Source organism: Saimiri boliviensis, chromosome 12, assembly GCF_048565385.1.
Source record: "Saimiri boliviensis isolate mSaiBol1 chromosome 12, mSaiBol1.pri, whole genome shotgun sequence".
Classification (NCBI taxonomy): Eukaryota; Metazoa; Chordata; class Mammalia; order Primates; family Cebidae; genus Saimiri; species Saimiri boliviensis.
In genome coordinates this window covers 58,692,094-58,714,798 of record NC_133460.1, presented here as the reverse complement: position 1 = coordinate 58,714,798, position 22,705 = coordinate 58,692,094, and the positions used below count along the sequence as shown (strand labels likewise).

At 43.5% G+C, this 22,705-nt stretch overlaps 1 protein-coding gene across 1 annotated transcript; it reads left to right on the top strand.

Moving 5' to 3' along the window:
• Positions 1-6,351: 6,351 nt before the first annotated feature.
• On the top strand, positions 6,352-21,290 carry LOC141580688 (double homeobox protein 1-like). The gene is made up of 5 exons (XM_074383170.1): positions 6,352-6,376; positions 7,351-7,496; positions 14,629-14,734; positions 18,058-18,203; positions 21,009-21,290. Exons 1-5 carry the CDS (start codon positions 6,352-6,354, stop codon positions 21,288-21,290), a joined length of 705 nt encoding a protein of 234 aa, XP_074239271.1.
• The last annotated feature ends 1,415 nt before the right edge of the window (positions 21,291-22,705 follow it).

The following is a 22,705-nucleotide window of genomic DNA, read 5'->3' as shown; positions in this document are numbered from 1 at the left end:
CAGGACTGAGCCTGGAGAGCGAAGTCGCTTGACTGCGGCCACTTGTCAGGACAGTATGTGAGTGTCTGGAGACAGCACAGCTGACTCCAATCCTGCGGCGCTCAGGACCCCTCCAGGTTCCTCTCTCCTGGAAGTGCTGCAGACACCCCATGCCCCATGGTTGATGACACCACCACCTCCTGCCTACCCGAGGGGCCAAGTTTCTGTGGCTGGTTACCGGATGTCTGGCCCCTGCCACCCAGGATAGACACAACTCACAGCTGATCAGAGCTCTGGCCCCTGGGGCCTCTTAAGCCCCCCACGGCCCTCCAGGTCCTCCAGCTCTGTCAGGTGCAGGGCTCTCAGGGTGCGGCCTAGGCCTGGATCCCACTGGAAGGCCTGATGGCTGGCAGCACAGTGTGTGCTCTGGGAAGAAACAGCTGCCCTAGCCGCAGAGGGATCCTGCACCTCCTGATACCAGCCCAAATCCTGACAGTGGGGTCTGTCCTCTGAGTGTCAGGTGGCAGTCCAGGTGCAATGGGGAGCCTGCTGTGGGGATTTGGAAGTTTGGATAGTCTCTGGTGATCTCATGGTGTCTCCTTAAAGGAACTAGCCTGCCCCTCTGCAGCCTCCCCTGTCCAGAGTTTTCTTTCAGGTAAATAAAGCATTTGCTGTCTTGAAAAGTGGGTTATAGTTCTTAGCTCAGATTTGATGTGGCTAAAAGAAGGAAATGTAACTGATGTTTCTATAGCATGTAACTTACAAGTGCTCCATGTGGATCTTAGATCTTCTGTCGCTTTATGCCTTTGGTAGCCCATCACAACAACAGTTGAAATGTCAGCTGTAGATACGTTGATTTCTGATTTCCTCAAGAATAGGAGAAGCTGAGTCTCAAAGGGGAATATCTGCCTATTTGCATGTCCATTCTACAATTGAAAAAAAAAATTTTTGAGACAGATTCTTGTTCTGTCACCAGGCTGGATTGTAGTGGTGTGATTTCGGCTCACAGCCACCTCCACCTTCCGGGTTCAAACAATTCTCCTGTCTCAGCCTCCGAAGTAGCTGGGACTACAGACACGTACCACCACATCCAGCTAATTCTTGTATTTTTAGTAGAGATGGGGTTTTACCATGTTGGCCAGGATGGTCTCCATCTCTTGACCTCGTGATCTGCCCACCCACCTCAGCCTCCCAAAGTGGGCAATTACAGGCATGAGTCACCATGCCCAGCCCATTCTACAGTTTTTCTGAAAAGTCAAGCTGAGTTTTATAAATACCTAGATTGATAAATGGAAGAAAGAGAAATAATTATGGTTTTTACAAAAGTTTATTTTTTTGTGCGTTATATCCCATAACCAAAATCTAATTGCAAAACCAAGTACTCACTGGAAAGATTAAGTAAAATTGCGAAATTCTTCTTGAGGTGTAATAAACAAAAACGGTGCTATGATTTGTTTGTCGTCTCTGAAATTCATGCTGAAACTTAATCTGCAATGTGACACTATTGAGAGGTGGGTCCTTTAAGAGATAACTGGAGCATGAAGCCTCTGCCTTCATGAATGGATTAATCAGTTTCTGAATGAGTGGGTTGATGGGTGAGTAGGAATAATGGGGAGTGAGTTATCATGAGAGTGGGTCTGCTATAAAAGCCTGTTTGGCTCTCTCTCCTGCCTGCCTCTCCCCATGTGACGCTGTCCACCATGTTGTGATGTAGAATGAGGCCCTTACCAGAAGCCGACCAGCTGTGGCCCCTTGACTGTGGATTCCCAGCATGTAAGAAATAAATTTCACTACATGGATGTATTACATGATGAAAAAGGAAAAAAAAAAGAGCCAGGTGCGTTGGCTCAAGCGTGTAATCCCAGCACTTTGGGAGGCTGAGGTGGGCAGATCACCTGAAGTCAGGAGTTTGAGACCAGTCTGACCAACATGGTGAAAGCCCATCTCTACTAAAAATACAAAATTAGCCAGGCATGGTGATGCATGCTTGTAATCCCAGCTACTCAGGAGGCTGAGGCAGGAGAATCGCTTGAACCCAGGAGGTGGAGGTTGTAGTGAGCTGAGATCGTGCCATTGCACTTCAGCCAGGGCAACAAGAATGAAATCTGTCTCAGAAAAAAAAAAAAAAAAAAGGAAGAAAAAGAAAAATTAGAAATAAAGAAATGAATTTCAGAAAACACAGAGACAAATGGTATATATTTATGGTATTCAATATGATGTTTTGATATATGTATATATTGTGAGGTGATTACCACAATGAAGTTAATGAATATATCATCTCACATAGTTATCTTTCATTGTGGTGAAAACATTTAAAATCTACTCTCTTAGCAACTTCCAAGTATTGTATTATTTTATTTATTATTTATTTATTTATTTATTTATTTATTTATTTTTGAGACGCGGTCTGGCTCTGTCTCCCAGGCTGGAATGCAGTGGCATGATCTTGGCTCACTGCAACCTTCTCCTCCCAGGTTCAAGCAATTCTCCCATCTCAGCCTCCCAAGTGGTTAGGATGACAGGTGGTTGCCACCATGCTTGGCTAGGTTTTGAATTTTTAGTAGAGATGGGGTTTTATCATGTTAGCCAGGCTGGTCTCAAACTCCTGACCTCAAGTGATCCACCTGCCTTTGCCTCCCGAAGTGCTGGGATTACAGGCGTGAGCCACCATGCTCAGTCTATATTATTTATTATAGTCACTATGCTGTATATTAGATCTCATGGCACATGGCAACTCCAAGTAGGCTGTGATCTTCCATCCTCTAAAACCATGGTGTATGTGTGGTCTCTCCATTGACCCTTGGTATTTTCTTAAGAGATGTTTGAGCTGGGCATGGTGGCTCACACCTGTAGTCCCAGCACTTTGGGAGGCTGAGGCAGGTGGATCATCTGAGGTGGGAGTTCAAGACCAGCAGACCGACATGGAGAAACCCTGTCTCAACAAAAATACAAAAAATTAGCCAGGCATGGTGGCGCATGCCTGTAATCCTAGCTACTCAGGAGGCTGAGGCAGGAGAATCGCTTGAACCTGGCAGATGGGGGTTGTGGTGAGCTGAGATCACGCCATTATACTCCAGCCTGGGTAACAATAGCAAAACTTTGCTTCAAAAAAATAAAAATAAAAAAGCTGTTTGAAATGTGAAGACTTACTCAATACTTTGGTCCCTCTTCGTGGATAAAGCACCCTCCAGTGGCTTCTAGTTGTCCATCTTGCCTCTTTTCTGCTTTTAACCAACGGTGTGACAGCCATAACCCAGGTTTGAGTATATATATATATACAGTTGTTGTTAGGATGTGGGCCTCTAGGTTTTTATTTCCTTATTTAAAATGAGAAAATATATCTGTAGGTCTTACCTTACAGTGATGTGTTCTTTCTGTTCCATTTCCTTCACCCTCTTAAGCAAAATATTTCTTTCTGAACTCATTTCATTCTTCATGTACTCTATGTACAATATGTCCGCTATGTACAGTACCAGCTAAGAGCAGGTGAGTCATGATAGTGATATTCCGTTTTCATTATTTTTCTCACTTCTGACTTCCAGGTATTCACAACTGACATAGATTTATCAAAAATTTACAGTGGCATAAATGCCATCTTTCTTTTAATTGCCTGCCTTTTTTTCTCTCTCCCTCCCTCCCTCCTTCCCTCCCTCTCTCCCTCCTTCCCTCCCTCCCTCCCTTCCTTCTTTCCTTCTCTCTCTCTCTTTCTTTCTTGAGACAAAGTCTCCATTGTCCAGGTTGGAGGGCAGTGGCGCTATCTCAGCTCACTGCCACCTCTGCCTCCCAGGTTCAAGCGATTCTCCTGCCTCAGCCTCCCAAGTAGTTGGAACTACAGGCATATGCCACCACACCTGGCTAATTTTTGTATTTTTTAGTAGAGACGGGGTTTTGTCATATTGGCCAGGTTAGTCTCAAACTCCTGACCTCAAATGATCCTCACACTTTGGCCTCCCAAAGTGCTGGGATTACAGGAGTGAGCCTCTGTGCCCAGCCAGGCTGTCATCTTTCTAGGATTCAGAAAAGTTTTGTATCACCCATGGCCTGTCTCCAGAGACAAATCTACCCATATAAGTTTTCCTATTATGTCATTTTACCAAATAAACAATGGGATGATTGTATCCATCAGAGTTCCAACCAAGAAAGAGAACCAGTATTATTTAGAGACTTATTGCCAAGAACTGGTTTATGTGATTGTGGAGGCTCACATGGGAATGTCCAAACTCCACAGGAAAGGTTGGAACTCTTGGGCAAGAGCTGATGCTGTTGTTCAAAGGCAGAATTTCTTCATGGAAGACTCAGTACTGCTTTGAAGGCCTTTTTTTCCAACGAATTCAGTAATCAGGACTACTTATTTAAAGTCAGTTGGGCCAGGCACGGTGGCTGACATCTGTAATCCTTGCACTTTGGGAGGTTGAGGCTGGTAGGTCACCTGAGGGTAGGGGTTCGAGACCAGCCTGGCCAACATGGTGAACACCCATCTCTACTAGAAATACAATATTAGCTGGGCATGGTGGCGCATGCCTGTAATCCCAGCTACTTGGGAGGCTGAGGGAGGAGAATTGCTTGAACATGGGAGGTCGAGGTTGCAGCAAGCTGAGATCATGCCACTGCACTCCAGCCTAGGCAACAGGTGAGACTCTGTCAGAAAAAAAGAAAAAAAGCCATCTGCTTCAGGATGCTGAGGAACACGACAAAGCCAGTGAATCCGTGATCCATTAAGGTGGGCCCATTGCTTTACCTCATTTGCTAGGAAGTGAGTTCCTTGGTTGGAAGCAATGTTATATGGGGTACCATGACAGGAGATAAGGTATTCTGTAAATTTACAGGTAGTTCTTTTGGCCAAAGGGTTGAGTGCAGGGAAGGCAAAATCACATCCAGTGCGTCTATTCCAGTAAAAACAAACTTCTTTTTTTTTTTCCACAATGGTAGTGGTCTAATATAATTATTTTTCCTCTAACTATATAGCTTATCACCCTGAGTGATGGTGCCATACTGGGGACTCAGTGTTAGCCTCTGATGCTTTCTGTAGGTATGATTAGGAGTGTCCAATGATGATGAATTACCACATTTAGTCATGAACTCCATGCCCTCTCTATTACCGGAACTAGTCATTAGTGCCCTTAAAGTTTATTTCATTAGAGAACCAATTTCAGAAACCCAGAATCAATTCAGAAAACTCATCTATAAGATTCTTTTTTTTTTTTAGATGGAGTTTTGCTCTTGTTGCTGAGGCTGGAGTGCAACGGTGCGTCTCAGCTCACTGCAACCTCCACCTCCCAGGTTCAAGTGATTCTCCTGCCTCAGCCTCCTGAGTAGCTGGGATTACAGGCATGTGCCACCACACCTGGCTAATTTTTTGTATTTTTAGTAGAGATGGGGTTTCTCTATGTTGGTCAGGCTGGTCTCAAACTCCCGACCTCAGGTGATCTGCCTACTTCGGCCTCCCAAAGTGCTGGGATTACAGGCGTGAGCCACCGTGCCCAGAAAAGATCCTTTGTTATACAGCCACTAACAGTACCGAAGTCTGTGTCAGTCAAAATTTGACCAGAGAAACAATCAGTTTTCAAGGAATTGACTTACACAATTGTGGGGCTGACTAGGCAAGAAGGATATTTGTAGGGAAGTATACCTGAAAAGGTAAGTCGACACTCTGAGGCAGGAGCTAAAGTTGCTCTCCACTAGTGGGATTTTTTTGCCTCAAGAGAGCTTTGCTCTGATTGGATCAGTCCCACTCACATAATATTGAATAACTGGCTTTAGGCAAAGCCAGTTGATTTTATATATTAACTACACCTGCAAAATGCATTTGTAGCAACACCTGCATTAATGTTTGATTGATCAACTGCAGCGCTTAGACTAGCCAGCTTGACATAGCCAGACCACCACATTGATGATGGAATAAAATACGTTTCAGGAAAGGCTGAGGAAAATGTGAAAAGTACAAAATAAGGTGAGACTCTCCATTCGTTAAATAATATGACCAAGCCAAAATAATTAAGAAATGAAAGAACCCGAACACAGAGAACAAAATGCTTGAATATGTGTAAACTAGAGAGCACAGATGCAAAATTATCTAGTGGAATCTGTACTTAAAATTCAACTTACCCTTCATCCAATTACTTTAAAATCCTTTTAAGTAGTGTTAATTATTTAAATAAGGAATTAAGTGGAAAGGTATTTAAGAAATGGGTGCAGCTAGGCTCTGCGCCTCTCACCTGTAGTTCCGGCATTTTGGGAGGTCAGGTGGGCCGATCACCTGAGGTCAAGAGGTCGAGAAGTGGGTGTGGCACCCCGAGTTTTGGTGTATCTTACGTTCCTGGCAGTTGTTCAGTGAAGCCACTAGACTCTGGAATCCAGGCCACTCTTCCCAGGATGGATTTGGCCAAAAGTTCAAATGGTAAGCTCCTATCAGCCTGCTGGCTGTTCTCTGTGTTGATGCCAAAGGCCTTGTTTGTTTTCCAGAGTTTATGAAAGTTTCAATCGCAGCCGGGACCAGTGGCTCACGCCTGTAATCCCAGCACTTTGGGAGGTCGAGGTGGGCGGATCACCTGGGGTCAGGAATACAAGGCCCGCCTGCCCAACACGGTGAAACCCCGTCTCTTTTAAAAATACAAAAATTCGCTAGGGGTAGCTAACTGGGATTAAAGGGCGTAGCGGCGGGCCCCTTAATCCCAGTTACTCGGGAGGCTGAGGCAGGATAATTGCTTGAACCCAGGAGGCAGAGGTTGCAGTGAGCCTAGATGATGCCACTGCACTCCAGCCTGGGCGACAGAGCGAGGCTCTTGTCTCCAAAAAAAAAAAAAAAAAGAAAGAATTGTGATTCGTGATTAGAAGGATATGTTTTAACCTTTTAGTTTTTTTTTTTTTTTTTTTTTTTTTTTTACAGGATATTTACTTGTTTTATTTACTTATTTATTTTTTTAAGATGGGGTTTCACCATGATGGCCAAGCTGGTTTTGAACTCCTGACCTCAGGTGATCCACCCACCTCAGCTTCCCAAAGTGCTAGGATTACAGGTGTGAGCCACCACGCCTGGCTACTTGTTTTATTAATTTCATGCATTTTTCTAATTCTATTGCTTCCTATTTTCTTGCATATACTACCACCATTGTGGAATTTCTGTAAGCTTTTGCTCTGTATACTTAGATCATTACCTATCACATTTCCTAAAATATGAATTTATCCCTCTCTGTATCCTTATTAGCATGACTTAGGATGTGTTGCTAAAGTAAAATCATAGAGTGATCATTGGATATATTAGCTTTCCATCTGAAATAAAGGTAAAGCATGTGTCCATGCCAACAATTTAAATCTGTAAACACATTCTTCATACTCTTCTTTTATTCCTTTTTTTCTTTGCTTTTTCACTAGAAAGAGAGGCCCGGCGAAAGAGGATTGTTTTGAACCAGCATCAAAAAGATACCCTCCAGGCATGGTTTGAAAAGAATCCCTATCCTGGTATAGGTACCAGGGATCAACTGGCCAAAGAAATTGACATTCCAGAGTCTAGAATTCAGGTGGGCATGAGGTTTCTATTTTCTCTCAAAGGTGAGGTAAAGAGAAAAGGTAGGCTAAGCACTTTCAAGCAATTCTCTTAGGTCTCATATTTTGCCCAGAAGTTTATTCCTGTTACGTAATAAAAAAAAAAGCAACAGCTGCATCTCTTTTTTTTTTTTTTCTTTTTTTTTTTGAGACAGGAAGTCACTCTATCACTCGGAATGGAGTGTAATGGCTCAATCACAGCTCACTGCAGCCTTGATTTCCTGGCCTTAATCAATCATCCCATCTCAGCCTTCTGAGTAGCTGGGTCCACAGGCATATGCCACCATGCCCAGCTAATTTATTAAATTTTTGAGACTGAGTCTCACTCGGTTGCCCAGGCTGGAGTGCAATGGCTCCATCTTGGCTCACTTCAGCCTCCACCTCCCAGGTTCAAATGATTCTGCTGCCTCAGCCTCCCGAGTGGCTGGGACTGCAGTCATGCACCACCATGCCCAGCTAATTTTCATAGTTTTAGTAGAGAGGGGGCTTTACCATGTTGGCCAGGCTGGTCTGGAACTCCTGACCTGAGGTGATCTGCCTGCCTCAGCCTCCCAAAGTGTTGGGATTACAGGTGTGAGCCACTGCACCCAGCTGCAATCTTCCCACCTTAGCGTCCCAAAGTGCTAAGATTATAGATTGAGCCACCACATCTGGCCCTAGTTTTTTTTTTTTAATCTAATGTCCTTAATATGATTCATATACCAGAATGTTTAAAATCCTATATTATTTGAATAAAATTATTGATGCAATAATTGAGATAATTTTTTAAAGTTATTAAAAAGATAAAATATATGTTGTCCCATGTGAGATGGTATTTAAACCAATGAAGATAAGTGAATATGTCTTTTTAGGGGTAAAAATTGAGTTCAGGTTTTAGCATCTAATCTATAATCTCTGATTAGTTGGTTATAATAACCCCAGTTTTAAAAAAAGACTCAAGAGAATAAAATTTCCTTATGTTTTTAATTGCCTGATGAGTTCATCCTGCCTACTGTGCAGATGAAACCAATTGACCGAAACCATGGCTTTGCAATAGAGAATTTAATTGACATGAGGCTGGCTACACCATGTGGAGATGTAGTTACTGCTTAAATCAACCTCCCTGAAAATTCAGAGGCTAGGATTTTTCAAGGATAGTTTGGCAGGTAAAGGAATGGAGGAGATACCTGATTGGTTGGGCCTGCAATCATAGGAGTGTGGAATATGGTCCTGTGCTGAGTCTGCTTCTGGGTGGAGCTGTCTGTTGTCAGAAATGCAAAAACCTGGAAAGGCATCTCAAAAGTCCAATCTTAGCTTCTACAATAGTGGTGTTATCTGGAGGAGTAATTGGGGAAGTTGTGGCTGGTAATCTTTTCAGTCCACACCTCAGCAGAATTCAGGCTCCTCTTATCCTCCTATCCTGGTCGTCTTTCACTACCTTTACAAAGGCTGTTTTGGGGAAGGGCTATTATCATTTAAACTATCAACTAAATGTCTCTCAAAGTTAGCTTGGCCCAAGCCCAGGAATGCCTAAGGGCAGTTTGGAGGTTAAAGGAAAGCTGGGGCTGCCTGTGATGGCATGCACCTGTAGTCTCAGATACTCGAGAGATTGAGGCAGGAAAATAGCCTGAACTCTGGAGGCGGAGGTTGCAGAGAGCCAATATTGCACCACTGCCTCTAGCCTGGGCAACAAAGCAAGACTCTGTCTCAAAAATAAATTAATTAATCAAGGCAAGATGGGGGCTGGTTAGGTCAGATCTCTTTCACTGTCATAAATTTCTCACTGTTATAATTTTTGCAAAGGCAGTTTCATGTTTAGATGATCTGTTCTGTATATGGGAGGTAGGGTTTACTCAAATTCCAGTAATAAAATTGCTGCATGTGAGAACACTTACTTGGTGATTTGCTGCCTGAGAGGCACTGAGCTCACTGGAACCTATGGTGAGAAGGAAAGACCAGGAAACAAAGTAAGGTGCTGTTAGCTTTCAAAGGGAATTTACAGATGTCTTCATTAGTTTAGATTCCAGCTGTGTGTGAGACTTTTTAACTAAAAATATTTTGATTAATTTAGAGAACAAATATAGCTTTCGAGCACAATGCTTGGAAATTAAGAGCTGCTCAACAGTGCCAACAAAAAGCGTCAAACTCTGTAAAATATTCAGTATTTGTTGTTTTTAAACTTTTTTTAAATTTTTTCCTTTTTCTTCCTTTTTCTTTTTCCCTTTTTTTTTTTTTTCTTTTGAGATGGAGTTTTTGCTCTGTTGCCCAGGCTGGAGTGCAGTGGCGTGATCTCGGTTCATTGCAACCTCTGTCTGCCAAGTTCAAGCGATTCTCCTGCCTCAGACTCCTGTGTAGCTGGGATTGCAGGTGCCCACCACCAGGCCCGGCTAATTTTTGTATTTTTAGTAGAGATGGGGTTTTCTTATGTTGGCCAGGCTGGTCTCGAACTCTTGACCTCAGGTAATCCAGCCGCCTCAGTCTCCCAAAGACCAAGGATTATAGGCATAAGCCACCACAGCCGGCCTTTCATTTTTTACTTTTAGTTTTTTAACTTCTGCATAACGTCTGTAAAATAAATTTACTGAGCCAAATCTGAGTGATCCTGGCTAATGATGCAGACCTTAGAAAGTCCTGAGAACATGTGCCCCAGATAATTGGGATGCAACTTGGTTTTATACATTCTAGGGAGATACGAGACTTCAATTAAATACATTTAAGAAATACAGGGTCAGCTATGGTGGCTCACATCTGTAATCTCAGAAATTTTGGGAGGCCGAGGCGGGCAGATCATCTGAAGTTCAGGAGTTCAAGACCAGCCTGGTCAACATGGTGAGACCTCATCTCTATACTCAAAATACAAAAATTAGCTGGGCATGGTGGCAGGCCCCTGTAATCCCAGCTACTTGGGAGGCTGAGGCAGGAGAACTGCTTGAACATGGGAGGTACAGGTTGCAGTCAGCTGAGATGGTGACATTGAACTCCAGCCTGGGTGACCAGAGCAAAACTTCATCTCAAAAAAAAAAGAAAAAAGAAAATATCTGGGCTGCCAGAAGACTTTGTGGAGATCAATGTTTTATCATGCAGATGAAGCTTCCAGGTAGCAGGCTTCAGAGAGAATAGATTGTAAATGCTTCTTATCAGACTTAAGGTCTGTGTTGATGTTAATGGAGGCCTGAACCAGTCTCTTAGATTAAACTTTTTTTTTTTTTTTTTTTTTTGAGAATGGAGCCTTATTCTGTCTCCCAGGTTGGAGTTCAATGGCACAATCTTGGCTCTCTGCAACCTCTGCCTCCCGGGTTCAAGCAATTCTCCTGTCTCCACCTCCTGAGTAGCTGGGATTACAGGCGTATGCTACCATGCCTGCTAATTTTTCTATTTTTCATAGAGACAGGGTATCATCATATTGGTCAGACTAGTCTTGAACTCCTGACCTCGTGATCCGCCTGCCTCAGCCTTCCAAACTGCTGGGATTACAGGCGTGAGCCACCTCGCCCAGTAGGGTTAAATATTAAGAGAGCCCTGATGGAGAAGGAAGTCCATTCAGATGGCTGGGGGGCCTTAGGATTTTATATTCGGTTTACAGTAGACATTGGTCATCATGAAGTTACAAATCTTACAATGGAATGACTTGAGGCCAATTGATTAATAGTGTTATTGGAAAGAGGTCCTGATCCAGACCCCAAGAGAGTTCTTGGATCTCCGAAAGAAAGAGTTGGAGGTGAATCCATGAAATGTAAGCAAGTTTATTAAGAAAGTAAAGGAAAAAAGTAGTTACTCCATAGGCAGAGGAGCAAAGTAGGCTACTCAACTAATTATAGTTATTTCTTGATTATGTACTAAACAAGGGGTACATTATTCATAAGTTTTCCAGGAAAGGGGTGGAGATTTTTCAGAACTGAGGATTCTTCCCCTTTTTCAACCATATAGGGTAACTTGCTGATGTTGCCATGGAATTTGTAAACTGTCAGGGTGCTGGTGGGAGTGTCTTTTGGGATGCCAATATATTTTAATTAGACCGGGCAGTGGCTCAAACCTGTAATCTCAGCACTTCAGGAGGCTGAGGCCAGCAGATCGCCTGAGCTCAGGAGTTGTCGACTGGCCTGGGCAACATGACGAAGCCCAGTCTCTAGTAAAAAATACAAAAAATTAGCCGAGTGTTGTGGTGCCTGCCTGTAATCCCAGCTACTTGGGAGGCTGAGGCATGAGAATCACTTGAACCCAGGAGGTGGAGGTTGCAGTGAGCTAAGATGGCACCACTGCACTTCAGCTTGGACCACAGAGAGAGACTCCATCTCAAAAGAAAAAAAAAGTCACTTTCGTGACCATCTTGGTTTTGGTTGACTTCTTTACTGCAGGCTGTTCTATCAGCAAGGTCTTTGCAACCTGTATCTTGTATTGACTTCCATCTCATCGTGTGACTAAGAATGCCTGGGAATGCAGCTCAGTAGGTCTCAGCCTCATTTTAACCAGCCCCTATTCCAGATGGAGTCACTCTGGTTCAAATACCTCAGACAACAGAAGTGACACAGAAATTTAATGTGTATACAGGAGCCTTCAGAGTGAAGACCCAACTTTCCAAAGAGTTATAGAAACGATACACACCATGCTGAGGCCACTAAAGAATATACACTTGGAGCATGGCCTGAAACAAATAAATCAGGTTTAGTGGCAAGACAGGTTAAGAGAGAGAAGAAGCTGGGCTAGGAAAGGTGGCCTAGATATATGGATGATGCCACTCTCAAAGAGAATAGTTGGTAAATGGTTATTTTTTGTTTTGTTTTGAGACAAGACCTCAGTTTGTCACCCAGGCTGGAGTACGGTGGTGTGATCTTTGCTTACTGTGGCCTTGACCTCCCAGGTTCAATCAATCTGCCCACCTCAGCTTTCTGAGTAGCTGGGACTACAGGTGCATGCCACATGCATGTGGCTAATTTTTTCTATTTTTTTTTTTTTTGTAGAGGTTTTGCTATATTGCCCAGGCTTGTCTCAAACTCAAGTGATCCCCCTGCCTTGGCCTCCCAAAGTGCTGGCATTACAGGCACAAGTCACTGCACTCAGTGGTAAATGTTTATTTTTAGACTTTCAAAGATGTCAGACTCTCATTCTCCTAGATCTGGGAAAGGCATAGAAAGGGGAGGGGTAACGATTCCATTAATGGACACTCTTTACAGATGAAAATTCTTTTTTTTTTTTTTTTAATTGCATTTTAGGTTTTGGGGTACATGTGTGAACATGCAAGATTGTTGCATAGGTACACACATGGCAGTGTGGTTTGCTGCCTTCCGTCCCCTCACCTGTATCTGTCATTTCTCCCCATGCTATCTCTTCCTACCTCCCCACCCCTCCGCCCCTCCCCCATTTCCCCCCAACGGACCCCAGTGTGTAGTGCTCCCCTCCCTGTGTCCATGTGTTCTCATTGTTCAACACCCGCCTATGAGTGAGAATATACGGTGTTTGATTTTCTGCTCTTGTGTCAGTTTGCTGAGAATGATGGTTTCCAGGTTCATCCATGTCCCTACAAAGGACGTGAACTCATCGTTTTTGAATGCTGTGTAATATTCCATGGTGTATATGTACCACATTTTCCCTATCCAGTCTATCATCGTTGGGCATTTGGGTTGGTTCCAGGTCTTTGCTATTGTAAACAGTGCTGCAGTGAACATTCGTGTGCACGTGTCCTTGTAGTAGAATGATTTATAATCCTTTGGATATATACCCAGTAATGGGATTGCTGGGTCAAATGGGATTTCTATTTTTAGGTCCTTGAGGGATCGCCACACTGTCTTCCACAATGGTTGAATTAATTTACATTCCCACCAACAGTGTAAAAGTGTTCCTATTTCTCCACATCCTCTCTAGCATCTGTTGTTTCCCGATTTTTTAATGATCGCCATTCTAACTGGTGTGAGATGGTATCTCAATGTGGTTTTGATTTGCATTTCTCTGATGACCAGTGATGATGAGCATTTTTTCATATGTTTGTTGGCTTCCTGTATGTCTTCTTTTGTAAAGTAACAGATGAAAATTCTTACCACAGTTTTTCAAGGCCCCTTCCGCCTGCTGACCAAATGGCAGCCATTAAAAAATATGTCAAATAAATATATTTGGGGGTAAAATATTTTAATTTCCTTCATCTCCAAATACAGTGTTCAGAAATAATTTAAAAACATGTGGTAATTTCTACTCCTTTAATGAGGAAAAAAGCAAAAATCCAATTGGTTATGTTAGTGAAAATAATTTCAAAGCTAGGTATCTGGGTTTCCAGGAGTCTTTCTTTATTGCTGGCTCTGGAATAAAATAAGTAAGATAGAAGTGTGAAGATATGTTAGTCCAGCCATTTTCTGTGGCCAGTTCTGCCTCCCTATCTTCAGACTAATCCTCAGGCAATTCTTGTGCCTCAGTCTCCCTAGTAGCTATGATTATAGACACCCACCACCATACATGGCTAATTTTTGTATTTTTAGTAGAGACGGTTTTTTCACCATGTTAGCCAGGCTGGTGACACACACACACACACACACACACACGCACACACACACACCCCCCAGATGTTGAATTACCTACTTGACAAACGAGAGAGGGAGAGAGAGAGAGAACTGTCTTTTTTTTTTTTTTTTTTTTTTTTGAGACAGAGTCCTTTGCTAGGCTTCAAGAAATTCTTGTGCCTCAGCCTCCCTAATAGCTGGGATTATAGGTTTATAGGTGCCCACTAACATACCTGGCTAGTTTTTGTATTTTTAGTAGAGACAGGATTTTTTTCACCACGTTGGCCAGGCTGGTCTTGAACTCCTCACCTCAGGTGATCCACCTGCCTCAGCTCCCAAAGTGCTGAGATTACAGGCGTGAGCCACTGTACCTGGCTGAAAACAGTGTCTTAAATCAAGAAAATTGACTTTGGATACCACTAGAGAGACCATTAGAAGACATGCTAATTTGGGCTCATAGTGATGCTGTCCTGAATTTCATGCTAATAATTTAAGGCAATGGCATGATTCTTAAAATAATACATTGCTTTTCTCATGAATATTACCCCAACGGCAGATGCCAGATCAGTTTTGTTTGATTGGATGTTTGTGTGAAATGATCTGAATTACATCTTCTTTCCCCACATCTTCTTGGGTCACTTAGGTTTGGTTTCAGAACCACAGATCGAGACAGAGACGACTGGGGTTAAAATGCACTTCTGAGGAATATCAAACCCAGGGACAGACTAATCCTCAGTTTAGGACTCAAGGTAAGAACCCACCAGTCCGAATACAATTCCTCAATGGATCTCCTTGAGTGTATAGACAACTATGCATGCTGTGTCCACATTTTTCTGCAAAGAATGCTTAGACTAGGGACTAAATAGTAGTTCTGGGCATCCTAGTATCAGAGATATAGACATCATCTCACTATCTGGAGTAGGGGTGATACTGGTTGCCTGGGGTAGGTCCTCAAATGCAGGTGGGACCTTGACCCCAGCAGGTATTTAGGCTGTTGACACCATTGCATGAAGGAATTCAAGGATGAGTCAGAAAATAGTAAAAGCAGGGAGATTCACTGCAAAGTGAAAAGTCTTGTAACTGCACAATGGCTTCACCTTGCCCGTTGCCTTGACAGCCAATTTATCAATACAGGGGAATCACAATACAGAGTTATTTTCACAGAGCCAGCTGTGTGGGAGACTGGAGTTTTATCAACTCAAATCGGTCTCCGTGAGCATTCAGGGATCAGCGTTTTTAAGGATAATTTGGTGGGTGAGGAGACAGTGAATCAGGAGTGCTGACTGATCAGGTCAGAGATGAAATCTTAGGGAATCAAAGCTGTCCTCTTGGGCTCAGTCTGTTCCTGGGTAGGGGCCACAAGATCAGATTAAGCTGGTTTATTGATCTAGGGGGCGCCAGCTGATCCATCAAGCACGGGGTCTGTAATGTATCTCAAGCACTGATCTTAGGTTTTAGAATAGTGATGTTATCCCCAGGAGCAATTTGGGGAGGGTCAGAACCTCGTGGCCTCTAGGTGCTTGGCTTCTAAACCATAATTTCTGATCTTGTGGCTAACTTGTTAGTTCTACAAATGCAGTCTAGTCACCAGTCCAAGAAGGGGGTTTGTTTTGGGAAAGGGCTGTTACCATCTTTGTTTTAAACTATAAACTAGGCTCCTCCCAGAGTTAGTTTGGCCTACACACATTAATGAACAAGGACAGCTTGGATGTTAGAAGCAAGATGGAGTTGGTTAGGTGAGGTCTATCACTGTGTCAGTTATAATTCTCCAAAAGCAGTTTTGTGCCTGGAAGGAAGGTCTTGAGTGTGAGTTATCCAGGTTTTTGGCATCTTGAACAAAGAATTGAACAAAATGCACAAACAAAGCAACAAAAGAATCAAACAGCAAAAGCAGAGACTGATTGCAATGAGTACACTCTACAGGGTGGGAGCGGGACTTACTGGTGCAAGAGTCCTGATTGCAAAGTGCTGTGGAATTTAAGCACCCTTTAGAGGCTTTCTGTTGGTTATCCACTAAGTGAGTGAAGGATTTGGCCCGCAGCTAAACGAGGCAGAAGTGAATTGACCAGAGGTGGTCAGAGTTGGCACACTATGCAAACAAAGGAGCAGCCCTCCACCAATCAGGGGATTGAGTGAATTGGCACCTTATGCAAATAAGAGTGGCCTGCAGCCAATCAGAGGCACTTTCCATTTGTGAGACAGTGGAGTTGGGTGGGGAGTATGGAGGAGAAGTAGCTTCTGGTCCCCTGTTACTTGGGCATAGAGGTGGGGTTTTCCCTATGATCTAGTTCCAGGGAGTTGGCACAAACTGGCCTTGGGTTTTCTGTCTCCAGACCCTATTCTCCTGCTTCAATTTCAGTATACACTCAAGAAAGGGGAGTGTGGGTGTATTCGAGTCGTGTGCAAAGGGTTTGGGCCACTACCTTTATGGGTTTCTTATCCAAGGGATGGAATATTCATGAAGATTCTTGGAAAAAGGTGGAGATTTCTTAGAACTATGGTGTCACCTCTTTTTACACTAAATATGGGTGTTCCCAGAACTATCATGACACTGGTGGGTGTGTAATTTAGGGAATTAATGAGCATATAAGGAGATCCTAGGGAAAACCTAGCTCAAATCCAGCACCATGTTGGATCCAGTTTATCTCAGCCAGCTTTGTCCATGTCTGTTTTTTTTTGTTTTTTTTTTTTTTTTTAATTTATTTTATGTTTCTTCACATTTTTTTTTTTTGTAGATACGGTATTTTCCCATGTTGTCCAGGCTAGACTTGAACTCCTGTACTTACATGATCCACCCACCTTGGCCTCCCAAAGTGCTGGGATTACAGGTGTGAGCCACTGTACCTGGCCACATATCCGGTTTTTATTTTTATTTTTTGAGCTGTAGTCACACTTTGTCACCCAGGCTGGAGTGCAGTGGCGTGATTATGGCTCACTGCATTCTTGACCTCCTGGGTTCAATCAATTCTCCCATCTCACCATCGCAAGTAATTGGGACTACAGGCACATGCCATCACACCTGGTTAATTTTGTCATGTTGCCCAGGCTGGTCTTGAACTTATGTACATATTTTACAGTGTTTCACAATAGAAAATGAGCTTATCTGCCCCTTATTCTCTCTTCTTGTTGTAAATAAATGTATATTTAATACAAATTAAAGCTATGTATGAAAACTCAGAACTTGAGTCCTGTCAGCTTAAATCTTGTGTAGGATATTCTGATTTTTAAAATGTGAAGGTATTTGGATCTGTGTTGAAAGTCATATATTTTTATCTGTGCAATGCTGAGTGTAGGCCGCCAGCTCCTAAATAGAGGTTCCCTATGCGTGCATTACACGGGGTTGAAAACATACAACTCTCTCCACTCAAAAAAAATAGGGATCCTCCTACCTCTGTCTCCAAAAGTATTGGGATTACAGGTGAATCACCATGCCTGGCCAACACCCAGTTTTTCAGGGTCTTGTCAGCCTTTAGCCTCTACTTGCATGTAACTGCTGCCTGGATTTTTTATTCTCCTGTGACCACCCTGTATTTCTGTCTCAGGGGAAACATAGGTTCTTACCAATATAGGTTTTCGGCTGGGTGTGGTAGCTCATGCCTGTAATCCCAGCACTTTGGGAAGCCAAGGTGGGCAGGTCACCTGAGGTCAGGAGTTTGAAACCAGCCTGGCCAACATGGTGAAACCCCATCTCTACTAAAAATACAAAAATTAGCTGGGTGTGGTGGCACTTGCCTGTAATTTCAGCTACTTGGGGCAGGAGAATCGTTGAACCTGGGAGGGGGAGGTTGCAGGGAGCCAAGATCCCTGCCAGTGCACTCCAGCCTGAGCAAAACTCTATCACAAAAACAGAAGGGTTTTGACCCTCCCATTTCTGCAGCTGCTGAGCAGTGCAGTGTCCTGCTCTCCTGTCATCTCTAGGGTTCTATCCCAGGGACAGGACTGGCGGCTGAGTTCCAGAGGGCGTGTTCAGAGAAAGTAAAGGTTGTCAGAATGGTATTCAAAAATTTGATTTTTCAGGTTTGAATGTGAAAACTGGTCTAAAAACCCTATTTTGTGCCCATGTTCTCTGTAGCTAAAGAAGCTCGACGAGTTCGAACATGTATCACAAGATCTCAAGCCAGTATCCTAGTTCAAGCCTTTGAGAAGAATCAGTTCCCTGGAATTGCTACCAGGGAAGAACTGGCTAAACAAACCAGCCTTCCAGAATCCAGAATTCAGGTAAACTTTATGTTTTTGGCACCAAATGTGGCCCACCGAGGAGTGGTATTTCCTCCTGAGATGCTGCTGGATATATTTGAGCTGTTTTGGGTTATCTCAGTGATCTAGGGCAAAGGCATGGGATAGTAAACATATGGCATTGCAAGTTAGAGTCTGGCAAAGGGATGTATTTTCTAATCACATTGCATACATTGAGAAACAATAGCAGGACAGAAGTGGAAACGTGAAAGGTGACATATTTTGAGAACAGAGTCAATGTTAGGGTTGCTAAGCCTTGGCAGTGTTGATTCAGCCTGACAGTTATAAGGGCTTTCTCCTGTGTGTGGTGGGATGTTCATCAGCATCCAGGGTCTACAAATGCCAGTAGAGATGCTGACCTCATCCCACCCACTTTTGTAAAAACCTAAAAAGTCTAGGAATATTTCCAATGACCCGCCATCAGCTTAAAGATAAGATTGCCCCAGTTAAAGACGCCTGTTCTTTGCAAATTATGGGGATTGTGGTTAAATGTACATTAAATGTTGGTAATTTCTGAAGCACATTTATAGGCTAATCTAGGCAGAAACTTTCAAAACCTTCATTTGTATTTCTTTCTTTCTTTCTTTCTTTCTTTCCTTTTTTTTATGAGATGGAGTCTCGCTCTGTTGCCCAGGCTGGAGTGCAATGGCGTGACCTCGGCTCACTGCAACCTCCACCTCCTTACAGGCGCACACCACCATGCCCAGCTAATATTTGTATTTTTAGTAGAGACAGGGTTTTACCATGTTGGCCAAGCTGGTCTCAAACTCCTGACCTCAGGTGATCCATCTGCCTCAGTCTCCCAAAGTGCTGGGATTACAGGCATGAGCCACCATGCTGTGCCTGTATTGTTGAATATCTATGACCATACTTATACCTGTTCAGAAGGCTTGTGCTCTTATGTGCTCCCTGATAGAGAAGAGAGAAATTCAGCCTGGTCAAGAGAGCTCTTTTTCTGATCCAGCATTGAAGCTAGAGGGTAGATTTTAGATGTTATGTCTTTTCAGCCAGAGTATTATTTCATCTACAGTTCATGGCTGCATGTGTCATGACCTCCATCCTTGATCGATGTGTTTGTATATGTATCAACTGCACTTATGGCCCAGAGTTACAATTTTGACTTCAAAATTAGGAAGGAGCAAGCCATGGTGGCTCATGCCTGTAATCCTAGCAGTTTGGGAGGCCAAGGTGGGTGGGTCACCTGAAGTCAGGAGTTTGAGACCAGTCTGGTCAACGTGGTGAAACCTTGTCTCTATGAAAAACGCAAAATTAGACGTGATGGCACATGCCTGTAATCCCAGCTACTTGGGAGGCTGAGGCAGGATAATCACTTGAATCCAGGAGGCGGAGGTTGCAGTGAGCTGAGATCGTGCTATTGCATTTCAGCCTGGGCGCCAAGAGTGACACTCCATCTCAAAAAATAAAAAAATTTTTAAAATTAGGAAGGAACATCTTGACCAGAAGAAGTAGATTTGGATTACAGGAATTGTCGAGAGGGGAAAAAGTCTTGAGGAATGAATGCTTGTGTAAATTTCATGCAGACTTCTGTGGCGAGGGTGAAGGATTTAGAAGTTATATGTTCCACAAGAGTGGTCTTGTGGAAGACCACTCTTTTTTTGTGGAAGACAACTTTTCTTTTTTTTTGAGATGTAGTCTCTGTTGCCCAGGCTGGAGTGAGTGCAGTGGCGCCATCTCAGCTCACTGCAACCTCTGCCTCCTGGATTCAAGTGATTCTCATGCCTTAGCCTCTTGAGTAGCTGAGACTACAGGCATGCACCACCATGCCTGCCTAATTTTTGTATTTGTTAGAAGAGATAGGGTTTCACCATGCCGTCCAGTCTGGTCTTGAACTTCTGACCTCAGATGATTTGCTTGCCTCAGCCTCCCAAAGTGCTGGGATTATAGTCATGAGCCACTGTGCCTGGCATGGAAGACAATTTTTCAAGGATGGGGTTAGGGGGAAATAGTTTCAAGATGAAACTGTTCCACCTCAGATTACCAGGCATTAGTTAGATTATTATAAGAACCAGATCCCTCACATACGCAGTTCACAATAGGATTTGCCCTCCTATGAGAATCTAATGCTGCCGGTGATCTGACAGGAGGCGGAGCTCAGGTAGGAATACTTGCTTGCTGGCTGCTCGCTTCCTGTTCAGCAGCCATGGGATTGGGAACCCCTGTTCCACAACACAGAATAAGAGTAATATAAAATTATGTAATTCCAGAAATATAAAGGGAAAAGAACTCATGGATAAAGTTTCACAACTTTGGGGTTTCAGAAAATCAATGTAGAATACATCTTAAAGCAGAAGTAAACTGGTTGGATGCTGTGGGTCATGCCTGTAATCCCAGCACTTTGGGAGGCTGAGGCGGATGGATCACTTGAGGTCAGAAGTTCAAGACCAGCTTAGCCAACATGGTGAAACCCCGTCTCTACAAAAAATACAAAAATTGGCAGGGCACGGTGGCGGGCACCTGTAATCCCAGCTACTTGAGTGGCTGAGGCAGGAGAATTGCCTGAACCTGGGAGGCGTAGGTTGCAGTGAGCTGAGATCACACCACTGTACTCCAGCCTGAGTGACAGAGTGAGACTCAGTCTCAGAAAAAAAAAAGAAAAAAGTAGTAAACAGTGACCCTTAATTTGGGTATATTTTAAAGAACAATTTACATATCTCAGATAATCCTGAGATTAGGCCTTACACTCATAGTCTCCTTGCTTAACAGATTATGAGAAACAGCTGGAATTTTACATCTGCTGATGTCTAGGTATCCCTTTTCCTGTCTTAGATATGGTTTCAGAACCGAAGAGCTCGGCACCCTGACTCGAGCAGAGGTGGATCTGTGAATTCCCTGGCAGCAGGCCCAAGTCAGAGACCTCATATGTCTGTGAAGATGGAGCAAAGCAGCCTGTCTACTGCCCCATGTAGCTCTGGTCCCTTTCCTCCTTCCAAGTGTTTCAGCAGCAAACAGTCCTTTGTACTGGTTTTTCTCCCATTCTACATGTCCTTGGTTCCTTGGGATCCCTCTGGGAGCTACATGAGTCAGGCACCAGGAATCATGATGCTTTAGCCTACCCAGGCTGTGCAGAGAGAAGGCTCTCACCCTCCTCCCTCCTTTGACACTTAGAAATTCTGTGTCAATAGTACCACTTCTATGAATGGGGCTGTCACATATGCAGACTTGTTTCTGACTCCCATACCAAGGAAGATGCCAAGGTGACAAGGGGAGCAAGCACACTGGCCTGGCAGTCCTGCCCTTTAAGAATCTGGCTCAGCCTCAGCCTGGTGACCCTAAACAGCAATGACGGGATCTGGGCCAGCAAGACACAGCTCTCTCTATGCAGTGTTGGAATGGGTGTCTCCAGTCCCTTATTGCTCATGGACATGCATCTCCTGGGCAAACTCAGACACTGGTGGCAGCGCAGGCCCCAGCCCCTGAAAAGCCATCACGGCACTTGACTGACCATGCCAACCTTAAGCCTTTTAGATTAACTCCTGTCTGCCACAGATTCTTAGGAAAAGATAACATCTTTGGCTGGGTGCAGTGGCTCATGTCTGTAATCCCAGCACTTTGGGAGGCCAAGGTGGGCGGATCACTTCAGGTTGGGAGTTCGAGACCAGCCTGACCAACGTGGAGAAACCCCGTCTCTACTAAAAATACAAAATTAGCTGGGCGTGGTGGCCCATGGCTGTAATCTCAGCTACTCTGGAGGCTGAGGCAGGAGAATCGCTTGAACCTGGGAGGCAGAGGTTTAAGCCTACAGTGATAGAAAAAAAAAAAAAAAAAAAAAAACAAAGAAGGGCATTACATAAGTGTTCAACTCAAGAAGGAGACTTAACTATCCTAACTCTATGTGCACCCAACACAGGAGCACCCAGATTCATAATACAAGTTCTTAGAGACCTACAAGGAGATTTAGATAACCACATGATAATAGTGGGAGACTTTAACAACCACTGACAATATGAGACAGATTATTGAGATAGAAAACTAACAAAGATATTTGGGACCTGAACTCAACGTTTGACCAGATGGACCTAACAGACATCCACAGAACTCTCCAATCCAAAACAACAGAATGTACATTCTTCTCAACTGTACCTGGCCCGTACTCTAAAATCGACCATGAAATCCAGCATAAAACAATTCTCAGCAAATTTACGAAAAACAGATATTAGTCGGGCGCTGTGGCTCATGCCTGTAATCCTAACACTTTGGGAGGCCGAGGTGGGTGGATCACCTGAGGTCAGGAGTCAAGACCAGCCTGGCCATCATGGTGAAACCCCATCTTTAAAAAAAAAAAAAAAAAGGAAATTATACCAGCCATACTCTCAGACTACAGTGCAATAAAAATAGAAAGCAATACAAAGAAGATTGCTTAAAACTATACAATTACATGGAAATTATTATACAATTATACAATTATTATACAATTATACAATTACACGGAAACACCCTGCTCCTGAATGACTTCTGGGTAAACA